The 12,680-nt window shown below is 43.0% G+C and overlaps 1 protein-coding gene across 1 annotated transcript; it reads left to right on the top strand.

Moving 5' to 3' along the window:
• The first annotated feature begins 881 nt into the window (after nt 1–881).
• On the top strand, nt 882–5,492 carry nr4a2a (nuclear receptor subfamily 4, group A, member 2a). The gene is made up of 8 exons (XM_061691774.1): nt 882–1,040; nt 1,251–1,333; nt 1,412–2,391; nt 3,309–3,438; nt 3,617–3,780; nt 3,995–4,197; nt 4,346–4,524; nt 4,638–5,492. The coding sequence occupies exons 3-8, from the start codon at nt 1,414–1,416 to the stop codon at nt 4,892–4,894; spliced, it is 1,911 nt and encodes a 636-aa protein (XP_061547758.1). The 5' UTR covers nt 882–1,040; nt 1,251–1,333; nt 1,412–1,413; the 3' UTR covers nt 4,895–5,492.
• Nucleotides 5,493–12,680: the final 7,188 nt, after the last annotated feature.

Genomic DNA, 12,680 nt, shown 5'->3' with positions numbered 1-12,680 from the left:
CCAGAAAGGTTAAATCAAAGCAACTGTTCTCTCTCTCTCTCTCTCTCTCGCTCTCTCTCTCGCTCTCTCTCTTTTGTCAGATCTTTTGGTGTTTTTCATGTTTTCTGAAAAACATGAAAAAGATTATTATCCTACTAGGCTAATTAGATAGATAGATAGATAGATAGATAGATAGATAGATAGATAGATAGATAGATAGATAGATAGATAGATAGATAGATAGATAGATAGAAAATATTTGTAAATGTAATGTATGTATGTGGTAAGCAGTAAATATAGTCTAAGTAATATTTGTATTTATAGGATGGTATCGTCAGCAATGACACCCAGCACGTACAGACAGTGCATATGAAATTGCATATTGAAAATAAAGTGTGCATTTTGCAGTACGATGAGCGCAAATTGAGAATTCTGAGCAAGCTTACGAGTAAAAAGACAAGTTGGAAAGTTGACTTTCAGCATTACTTGCACGCTCATGCACAAAGCAGACTGGAGAGTGTGGGGAGTGTTTAGTCTTAAGTCGTGTTCAAAGTGAGCGTAGCTGCCTTTATCCCCGCTCCATCTCGGCTGCTTGATGCCCATGTGGGACGCAGCATAGATCGCATACCACAAGACAAACACGCTCCCCAGCACCGGGGCTGGAGGACGCCCCCCCCCCCCCCCCCCCCCCCCCCCCCCCGCCGCCCCCAGACCTCCCTCCGTCGCTTCTCATCCATCCCTCCCACCTCGCTCCCCGATTGGCCCGCGTGGATGTTGACGCCGATGACGCCGGGCCAGCAAACACGTGGGCCACGGCACCCGGAGCTCACATAAACAAAGCCACATTGGCTTGGAGTGGCTTAGTCGAGGCAAGTGTCGCTCACAGGCTGCCTGCCACACAGCAGCTTCGGGGGGGGGCTTCATGATTTGGAGGTTTGCCTTCTACTTGATTATTATTATTTGTTCTTTTGAAAACTCATCCGAGGAAGACGCACCCCTGCTGAGCTTTTACCTGAATGCTTATTGCATGGATTGAACACAACCAGCTGGATGTGAAAGAGGTAAAAAAATAAAAAATAATAATTGCATCATATTTTGCATTCAAAATATGGGTATATTTGGGTGGAAAATGCACATTTGTGAGTTTTGGAAAGTAGCATTAACCATCTTATTCTGTGCAAGAAATGATTCCAAATGTTGCCATTTCTTTCCAAGTGAAGCTTCTTGCACTTTATGCTCTAATGTATGTCAATTCTGGTGTTATGTTGTAGGGGACTATCCCACCGACTCGAATCCAAGCGGTCATCGTGTCTCCTTTCCGAGTGTGAGCCCAGCACCGTCGCACGAACTTGAGGTGAAAACAATGTTTGAAAAGATCATGCAAATCCCAAATGTGTCGCTCGACTAAAGCCGCTGCGTGTGTCGGCCGCAGCCATGCCCTGCGTCCAGGCTCAGTATGGATCATCGCCGCAAGGAGCCAGCCCCGCTTCCCAGAGCTTCAGCTACCACGCCGCCGCGGCAGGAGAATACAGCTGCGACTTCCTCACTCCCGAGTTCGTGAAGTTTAGCATGGACTTGACCAACACCGAGATCACGGCCACCACCTCCCTGCCCAGCTTCAGCACCTTCATGGACAACTACAACGCGGCGGCCGGCTACGACGTCAAGCCGCCCTGCCTCTACCAGATGCCGCACGCCGGCGGCGAGCAGTCGTCCGTCAAGGTGGAGGACGTGCAGATGCACGGCTACCACCACCACCCGCACCACCCGCACCACCCGCACCACCACCAGCAGCAGGGCCACCTCCCGCCGCCGCAGTCCGACGACCTGATGAGCCACGCCGGGCCCGTGTACTTCAAGACGCCGTCGTCGCCGCACGCCCCCAACACGCCCAACTTCCAGGTGCAGCCCGGCGCCGTGTGGGAGGAGCCCGGCGGCCCCTCGCTGCACACCTTCCACCACAACTACATGATGGAGCAGCGCAAGAATCCCGTCTCGCGGCTGTCGCTCTTCTCCTTCAAACAGTCGCCGCCCGGCACGCCCGTGTCCAGCTGCCAGATGAGGTTCGACGGCCCGCTGCACGTCTCCATGGGCCACGACGGCCCCGCTTCGGCGGCGGCGGCGGCCGCTGCAGCTGCGGCCGCGGCGGCGGCGGCGGCGGCGGCGCACCACCGCGGCCTGGACGCGCAGAGCTTCTCGGTGCCCGGCGTCCACCGCAAGCAGCCGAGCGGCCTGGCCTTCCCGCACTCGCTGCAGCTGGGCCACGGACACCAGCTGCTGGACAGCCAGGTGCCGTCGCCGCCCTCCCGCGGATCGCCGTCCAACGAGGGGCTGTGCGCGGTGTGCGGGGACAACGCGGCCTGCCAGCACTACGGGGTTCGAACCTGCGAGGGATGCAAGGGCTTCTTCAAGGTGGGCGCGAGGCAGCACTTCATTTGGGAGCCGTAAAACTAAGCTCGTTTAGATGTGCTTCCTTATTATATATGTGACATAAAACGGGCCCACAAAGTGCAGCCTTTGCCTCCACATTTTGTGTGTCTCCCCCTCCCCGCCCGCCGTTTCTAGGATGCGTAAAACGCCATGCGTCAAAACAAGTCCCTGGTCTGTTTATTCGTTCCAAATGAAACGTATCTAATTGAGATGCGCATTATTTCATGTGATTAAAAAAAAAACAGGCCCATAAGGTGACCCTCTCGCTCTCCTTTTTTTGTTTCTCTCCAGCGCACATTAAAGGATACGTAAAAACTCCATGCGTCAAAAGTCCTCCTGTTCCTGTTGTCCCTTCAAGTGCAGACATTCACAATTAAAAAGTGATCATTTACGTGCATCACATTATTCGATTTCGATACAAAACCGGCCCACAAACGGTGACCCACATATCTTTTTCGTTTCTCTCGCCAGTATGATACGTACATTGTCCTTACGTAAAATAAGTGCTGAATGTATTCTCATTCTTTGCCTCTTCTCTTCCTCATTTAAATGAGATGAAATGAAATTTTCTACATGTCGTGACGAGCAGGCCTGCAGAATGACAATTTCCTTTATTCCGCTGTCCAACAACACAGTAAAGGATGCGCAAAAACTACAAAAAAATAAATAAATGAAATCATTTGATTTCGATGTGCATCTTGATATGTGATATCAAGCGCGATTCCACAAAGTGACACGTTCGCACGTTTTGGTTTCGACTGCAGGATGCGCAAAAAGTGAAGTCATTAGTTTCTTCCCATCCTTTTCCTCGTTCCAAATAAAGCGTTTATCATTGAAATGTAATACAATGATTACCCCCCCCCCCTCCCCCGACACTTAGATTTTGTGTCTTTCTCCAGCGCACCGTCCAGAAAAATGCCAAATATGTGTGCTTAGCCAACAAGAACTGTCCTGTTGACAAACGCCGAAGAAACCGGTGCCAGTTCTGCCGGTTCCAGAAGTGCCTTGTGGTTGGAATGGTGAGAGAAGGTACGTGCAGGCCCATATTTTCCATGAGGCAATAGTTGCCCTCGTTGCACGCATGCTTCTGGCAGTTTTATTTATTATTATTATTATTATGTTTTTGTTTTTTTGAACGATTTAATGGTGCCAATTAAGCGTGCGGATTGATGCCTTCTCCGTGCGGTGTTCTTCCCCCCTCCACCAGTCGTGAGGACCGATAATCTGAAAGGTCGACGAGGACGTCTGCCGTCCAAACCCAAAAGCCCCCAGGAGCCCTCCCCCCCGTCGCCGCCGGTGAGCCTCATCAGCGCGCTGGTCAGGGCCCACGTGGACTCCAACCCTTCCATGTCTGCACTGGACTACTCCAGAGTGAGTGCAAAAAGCAAATCAAACACTTCACGACGCGTCACCTTGACACTCGGCTGTCATTTCTTCAAGTGGCTAATTGACGTTGAAATGGGCAATTTCATCATAATAATAAAAATGAAAAGAAAAGCGGGCAAACGGCCCCACTTTGCAATTGGACGGATTCTGTATTTGAAAGGCATTCGATGAAGTCATGTGTGTGGAAATGAAATTCCAGTTCCAGGCGAGCCCAGACTACCAAATGGCCGGAGACAACACGCAGCACATCCAGCAGTTCTACGACCTGCTCACCGGCTCCATGGAGATCATCCGCGGCTGGGCCGAGAAGATCCCGGGCTTCTGCGAGCTGCCCAAGCCGGACCAGGACCTCCTGTTCGAGTCTGCCTTCCTGGAGCTCTTCGTCCTGCGGCTGGCGTACAGGTGGGCTCCAAACATAAAAACCCAAACATAAAAACCCTTCACGCACCATTGCTTCAATTCTTTTTTTTTTTTTTAACTTTTTCAAATGAATCCCAATTCCAAGCCCTTTTCAATTCCGCGTAATGAGAGCGCGTTGGCTGGCTTTTAGGTCCAACCCGGTGGAAGGCAAGTTGATCTTTTGCAACGGCGTGGTGCTGCACAGGCTGCAGTGCGTGCGCGGCTTCGGCGAGTGGGTGGACGCCATCGTGGAGTTCTCCTCCAACCTGCAAGGCATGAACATCGACATCTCGGCGTTCTCCTGCATCGCCGCGCTCGCCATGGTCACAGGTGCCGAAACGCGTGCAAAAAAAATATATGTTAAAAAAAAAAAAAAAAAACGCAATTCCCCGTGGTTTGAATTGGATTTCTTTTCTTTTTTTTTTTTTTTTTTTGTTAAATAGAGAGACACGGGCTGAGGGAGCCCAAGCGGGTGGAGGAGCTGCAGAATAAGATCGTCAACTGCCTGAAGGACCAAGTGACGTTCACCGGCGGCGGCCTGAACCGACCCAACTACCTGTCCAAGTTGTTGGGCAAGCTGCCCGAGTTGCGCACGCTGTGCACGCAGGGGCTGCAGCGCATCTTTTACCTCAAACTCGAAGACCTCGTGCCTCCGCCGGCCATCATCGACCAACTCTTCCTCGACACGCTGCCTTTCTAAAACCAGGCCGAATCCCGAAAAAAAACAACAACTGTTCCAACCCTTTTTTTTTTTTTTTTTTTATAAATTCTTTTGGGACATCTGTTGATGGCTTCCCCTCTGAGGACCCTCCCAAAATTGAACACAAAATACGTTTTTGTCTTTAAATGAAACACTTACATTTGTTTTGACAGCGCATGACAGACTGATCAAATGCAAATATTGCCCCACCGCTATTATTTAATTCCAACGACTTCACACAAAAAAAGATGATTCATCCTTCCATCATGTCTTTAGCGCCACCAGATGTAATATATATTCCATTTATATATATATATATATAATATATATAATGTATATGCGGACACACGCGTGGACACTGTATATTATTCAAATAGATGACACATCAGTTTATAATATGTACAAAGTTTGTTATAACGAAAGTTTTTTTTTTTTTTTTTTTTTTTTTTTTAAACCATGCCTCCCCCATTTAAAAAAACAAAACAAAACGACGCATGTATTATGATTATTTATTTTGTTGCTCTTTTATAGGCACATGCAGAAGCGATGTCTATATATACCGGACACTATGTAGTCTGCTAGATTTGATACCAATATAGTTGGCCCTCAAACTAATATATAAATATATACATAAATATATATATATATTATCTCCTGTGTATAGACGAGCAAGGGAGGGAGCCATTGTGTTTGTACAACTGTCACATTCCTCGTTTGTATGTGTGCTGTAAGTATTGTTGCTGTTCAATATAAACCTTTCTCTTAATGCTTAGAGCATCTCTGTTGGCCGATCGACGCGCACTTGCACCGAGCAGGCAGGGGTGGGGGGTGGGGGTGGGGGGAAACAAAGCTAAACAAAACAAAAGAAAACAAACAAAAGAAAACAAAACAGGTTTTGTCCACGTTTTCAATGTTCCTTTGGATTTCGCGCACACACAAAAGGGAGAAGAAGAGGCTGTGGTAGGCCTCGCGTCTGTCAGCGAGAAACGTTTCAAGAGGGAAAGCATTATTTCATGGTTACAAATAAAAGTGTTAAATCGAGATCATTAGTTTCTCGTTAATCGGGCAAAAATCTCTTTGATGAGACCCAAATGTCAAACAATCAAGTCTTCGTGTGCGCATGCGTGTGGGCCTACAACATTTTTCTTCAGTATGCTCCTCGAGAAAATATGATTGTATGCTTTAAGATTTACCGATGCATTTGAAAGTATTGAACATTTCAACGTCTCGTTAAACAACTTAGCTGGCATGCCAGTCCGTATTTAAAATTCATTATCATTCTAAAGGGTTATTAAACCACCATATGTTTAAAACAATTTCTCAGCAAATTCTCAAATTAAAGCATACAGCAAATTTGTCATTTTATTTTCAACGTTTAAGTCTCACACAGCGCACTTTTTAATTTTATTTCCCTCATCTAGGATGACATTTTCTTTTTAGAGTCGTTTCACGCTTTCTTTCTTTTAAAAAAAAAAAATATATAAACGTTAAAGTATAATTTCCACTTTAATTTTTAGGCTACATTCCTTGCAATACTAAAAATATAAAAAGCACAACCTTTCAACAAGTATCCTTTAACACGTCAGCTAACGTAATTTGGTTTTATGACCAAGAAAATGAAGACTTTCATTGTAAAACGTCAAAACAGGATTTATGGTATACCTCATGCGTAATTTCCCATTCTCAGTCAAAATAACCTCTGTGAACGGTCTAATGGGCGATGAAAATCTACAAAAGTAGGACCTAATCAAAGGTTTACTCAATAATTACGAGTGTTTCACCAGTAGCACCTGAACCAGATTGTAAAGTGGACGCAACTTCCCAACATCGAGTAACTCGTTGCTGTAACATTTTGGAGTAATGAAGCACAGAACATTTAAGTGGACTGCACAGTAACGGAATATCTTTAGTTTGAACAACCATTTGTTCTCCCATTTATTTCAATCCGCTTTATGTATATGAGACAAAAAAACTGCACAGTTACAAGAATGGTCCTGTTTTGCAAAGTTGGTTCAAAACGAATATCTGATCTTGCGCTTTGATTGCATGTGGTTAAGTCATAGTGACTTACATGTTTTAGCTCACTTCTCTCCTATTTTGTCTCCTCCCTCCTTCACCAGAGATCTTAGCAGAAGGCCATGTAGAGAAAAGAGCAATGTGTGTGTGTGTGTGTGTGTGTGTGCTCGAGCTGTCACAAAGCTTTTGGCAGAGTGTGTAAGAGCAGAGAAGTGAAGCCTGCAGGCTGTGAGGCATGTCTGGGACACATCCACTCTCATCCCAAATCAAGAGAGCAGCTTCTTCTCCTTGTGTGTGTGTGGAGACGGGGGGGGAAAAAGCAATGAATTGTCCAAATAATTAGCGCTGCTAGTGCTAATTCCAAAGCAAATTGGGATTGCGCCTCAGAAGCAGTTTGCTGACATTTAGTAGATCTGTCTAAACGGCGCATGGCAGTGTCACGAGTTGACTCCGAGTACAGTTAGCTGCTAAAAGATGATCATCATTATGTCTGTGCGTGATTACACGTGATAGAGGACCAAATTCATTAAGATCCCATTACTCCACTTCCTCCTCGGCACACTTGACATGATGGGGAGGAAAGGAGGCAATAGGAAGGATTCATTGAGAGCTGCACTATACCAGTGTGTGTGTGTGTGTGTGTGTGTGTGTGTGTGTGAGGGGCTCACCTTACCACTATCACACGTGCAGCTGTGCTTCATGCATGCCTGCACGCTTTTCATCATGCATGTGTCCACAATGATGGGGGAATGGACGCGGTGAGGCAGCCTGACGAGAAGAACACTGATGCTCATGTACAGCTTCTTGACTGAATTTCTTGAGCAAGCATGATCCTTAGCACCACACAGTCTTTAGATGGCAATGAAGCAGCAATAAAAGCATTTAAAGATGAAAAAAATAAATAGACGTACAAATGGTCAGAATTGTACAGTCGGCTGAGCAGAAGGATATATTGCATTGACTGCAGTGGGGCATTTATTAGAGAGAGAGAAAAAATGATCTCCTGGAAACGAGTCAGTAAAGGAATACCACAGGAAAGGTAATTATTACCACCTAGTGTTTTTTCTTCATTTGAGGTGTGGCGTTTAATAACCCGGAGACTATTCGAGAGAGACCACAATTTGAGGATATACAGTATAGAAGAGCGATAGAGGATACCTAAACAAAATAAATGAAAGATTTACTTTGTGCATCTCTCACATTAAGTTCAGGGATAGAATACACTGGTTGGGGTAAGGCATTTTAAGTGACACCACAGTGCTTTACTGCAACTTTCCTAACTTTATAGTCTTAAGGTGTTTATTAGAAAGGAGGCCTTCATATGTAGAAATGCATGTTTATCAGCATAGTCTAGCATTTAATTTTCATCCATTTTCTTTACCGCTTATCCTGTTCAGGGTGACGGCATTTAATTTCTTCGTATTAATAGACACTCATATCAAATGTAAATATTACCTAGTGGACACCACATTTTTCATGACTGGTGGGGAGAGGAGTCTTAATTTGAGGTGTGGCTTGTAATTGCGGAACATTGCGGAGAGTACGCAGCATTGATTAGAGGTAAGCTGTTTATCAGAGGAGGCCATTAATTTGCACAAATGCATTTTTTATCATTATATTCTAGCATTGATTTTTTTTTCTAATACAAATAGAAACTTCAATAAATGTACAAATTACCAAGTGGGAACTACTTTTTTTCTTGAGAAGTGGGGAGAGTCTTTATTTGAGGTGTGTCATTTACAGTAATTACCTGACACAGCACCTATTAGAGTGGAGGCTATTATTTGAGGAAATACAGTGGTGCCTTGAGATACGAGTGACCCAACTTACAAGTTTTTCAAGAGATGAGCCGTTGTTTGGCCAGAATTTGCAATCTGAGCAATGCACTGGTGCCAGTGAACTCAACTCAGCTCACTTCACAACAAGCAGCGGTTTGGCAGATAGTGAACAATTGTTCAAAAAAGAGGCTACAAGATGTTTATTGTCAATAAGGTTAAACTAAGCAAAAAAAAAAAGAAAAAAAAAAGAATTACACCTTGTGTATTCCAAATAGCCACATAACTTTGCCTTAGACTTCTCCGTTAGCTTAATGCAAACAAACAATGCAAAGCATTAACATGCTAACAAATAGGATCAGTGCTGCAGTGTTTAGACCCTTTAAACAACGGCTATTTGAACACAACGGGTGGTGCAGCACATGTTAACAGACGATATAACAATACTCACAGGCATATACTGCACATATTTCTAATTTAACCTTTATTTAACTGGGTAAAAGCTTGTTGAGATATAAAATATTTTTCAAAAGCAACATGGCGAAGAGGCAGCAAAACATTTACAGTATATAACACAAAACATTTAAACAGTAAATAAAAATATATTCTTTATCCTCTGTGAAGAGATGCTTATATCACTGCAGATTACGGAGGAGATGTGACCGTCTCCATGCATATTCGTATGTCAAAACAAGGGCTGTCAAAACTCATTTTTGTCGTGGGCCACATCCTAGTTATGGTTTCCTTTGGAAGACCAATCTGACTGAACACATAAATGTATATTTACTTAATATTATCACATTACAATTGTGATACACAATATTATTACTCAGCAAATAGAGCAAAACATAGTTTTGAAATCAGAAGCCAGGAAAAAATTGGTTAAAAACAATTCAATTTATTTTAAAAGGGGCATTGATAACAAAACATACTTGCAATATCTCAACATAATTAGAAGTGAAGATAATTTGCAATTTTGGTATTTTAGCAAGAAACATGAAGTCCACACATATGATTTGCTTTCGTGGGCCACATAAAATGATGTGGCGGGCCAGATCTGGCCCCCGGGCCTTGAGTTTGACACCTGTCGGCTATATCATACTGCCCCGAGGTGGCCAATGTGCACACACTAGAAGGAGCAGCACAATGTCCATTGAATTGAAGCAAATAATCATAATAATAATGTTGCAAAAATGGTTCATGATTTACATTTTATTTATGCCATTTCTGCATTTGTCAAAATCAAGAACAATAATATCGAGTGCTATTTTATCTATTTCTTTTGTGTGGGGTGGGGGTTGGGGGGAGGCTGGAACGGATTATTGACATTTCCATTCATTTCAACGGGGAAAGAAGATTTGAGATTCAAGTGTGTAAAACATGTCGCATGGACAATAAATAGACCTCAAGTGTTCTATGTACTGTCATGCTACTCAAAATGCACGAAGAACACTTCATCCATCAACACTCCTATTGGTGGAACTGACATGTTGAACAGTCCAATCAAAAGCTTTGGCAAAGTGGCAAAGACGAAGAAATGCACCATGCGTGCGGATGGATTGGGCCTGCGGTCCTGGGGAAGGCCTCCATCCTTCATCGCGCTAAACAGCCAATCGATGGGGCAGCCATGTATGAAGGATGATGGAAGGCGTGAGGAAGAGCGATGAAGAGGCCCCAATCAAAGGCCTCCGCTCCTTCTTGCCTCTAATGGCCATTAGCAGCTCTGACGACGGCGACACCAGGTTGGTCGCCGAGGGAAGATTGACTGAACTTGACGGCCGCTCGCATCGCTCATACATATTTACTTCATATTACACAGCTCTGTGTGTGTTTGTGCTCTTATTGCATATTCCTGATGGATGCTGTCAAATCATTGCTACAAGCTGTGGTCGAAAGTATGTAAGTGCCAATACTTTGTTACTGTACTCAAGTAGATTTGTAAGGTATGTGTACATTATTTGAGTAATTATATTTCGGACTACGTTTTGCTTTTAATTTATCCATATATCTGTACTTTATGGCCCCTATGTTGTCAAGATATATGCTCATTACTTTTTTTTCAACCTCCAAAGATGATGATGTAAAAAAGAGACTTAAAGAACGAGGTCAAGTCCAACATGGTTGAGATCTGGATTGATAAAACAGTGGCGCCTTGACTTATAAGAGTTTAATTCATTTGTTATGTTTTCCCATTGAAATTAAAGCAAAGGTTATTAATCTGTTTCAGCTCCCATAAAACCCTAACAAAAAATGTTGTGGTTTCATGCTTCAATGCCCATTGACATGGTGCTGCTCCTCCTGGTGTGTGCACCTTAGCCACTGGAGGCAGTATGATAGATACATATGAATATACACAAAGAAGGCAGTCAAAACTACTCGGTAAGCTGCAGTAATATTAGTCATTTTTCACAGAGGAAAAAAAAAATTATATATATGTAATTTTCTGTGTGTTCTGTTTCGTTTTACTTCAGGTGGCAAGAAACGGCTTGAAGCAAGCACTTGGCCTCCTTTTTTTAATTGTCAATTTTTTAAGTTTTTGGTGGCAACTCAAGACAAAAAAACTTGGAGAAGCAAGATATTCACCATCCAAGGCCTGATTTTTGATTGATGCGCTCAACTAAAAGAATGATTGATGGCGAATGTGTTGTTTTGATCTCTGTCTAATCTGAAAAATAAAAATAAAAATAAATAAATACAAAATAAACTAAGGTATATTTTTTTTTCTGTTGTTATCATTAGCTAATTTAGCATTTTTTGTTAGTTGATTCACGATGTTAGAGAAGCTACGGGAATATTTGTTTGTTTGCATGAAAGTTGAGCCAACGCTAGGTAGCTCTTAAACAACCATGTTCGACATGAAATACTTTTCATTTTTTTTTAAATCTTCAAAGTACCAGTACTATATAAGTGAAAACATAGGGAAATTATGTTTTTATTTTCTTTTCCATATGCCAAGTTATAATAACTGGTTCTGAATATATGGACAGTAAAAACACAGTTTTACCTTTATATTTACAGTAAGTACGGTTCGGTCTCTACTTTTTTTACTTTTACTTAAGTACACAAGTTGAAGCAGTACTTCTACTTTAGTGTTTTTTTTTTTTTTTTGTACAATCATCTGTACTCTTACTTAAGTACAGAGTGTGAGTACTTTTGCCACTTCTGTACATATTTACACTAGACAGTTGTGTGCGTGTGCGGTCTCATTCCGTATCGATTCCTGATGGGCGCCCTCAAATAATTGTTACAAGCGTGCTTAACAGCTCAGTGGATGCCATTATTCCAACGCCTTGGACACCGTTGTCATCACTCGCTTCGTGTTTGCGCGGATTCGGACATGACAATTCCCCAATGAGAATATAATCATCCAAAAGACACACAAATCTTAAGTACAGTGAACCTCTACTATATCGACATATCACATATTTTTAAATGATCATGTTTTTTAAGGGTGTTTACTGTTGCACGTCTTCAGTGTAGTAACATGTTGTGCCGCAACAGGCCGGGTAGCACTGAGAAGATGACGCGCCCTTTAGTGTATAATGTTTTGCTCTTTTAATATTTGTTGTTTAAAGCGCAGAGAGGATGTATATGCATGTGTGTATTGTTGTATGCTCTTTTTGTACATGTTGCTGCTCCGTACGTTGAAGAATTAGTTGTTGAAGATTTATAATTACCGTGACATCTATTCTACGTGCCGTTAGCCCATATACGGCATTTTGCATAATGTATTAGCATTAAGCTAGCGATCTTTCATTAAACAAGATTATATGGTTTTGTTGAACATTTTGGTGTTCAAATCTACAACATGTAATTCTCTTTTGACGTGTGCTCGGTTGTATGTGTTGCTTCTCCATGTGTTAAAGGAGTAGTTGTTTGAAGGTTTAAAAATACATTACATCTATCACACAAGAGGGAGTGATGTTGTACTCTATGCTGCATGTAGAACAGTTCTAAAAGCGCCATTAGTTAACAGTTGTAAGCGACAAAAAATA

The sequence above is a fragment of the Phycodurus eques genome, chromosome 12 (genome assembly GCF_024500275.1).
Source record: "Phycodurus eques isolate BA_2022a chromosome 12, UOR_Pequ_1.1, whole genome shotgun sequence".
NCBI lineage: Eukaryota > Metazoa > Chordata > Actinopteri > Syngnathiformes > Syngnathidae > Phycodurus > Phycodurus eques.
The sequence above is the reverse complement of the archived record's forward strand: the minus strand, read 5'-3'. Positions and strand labels throughout refer to the sequence as shown.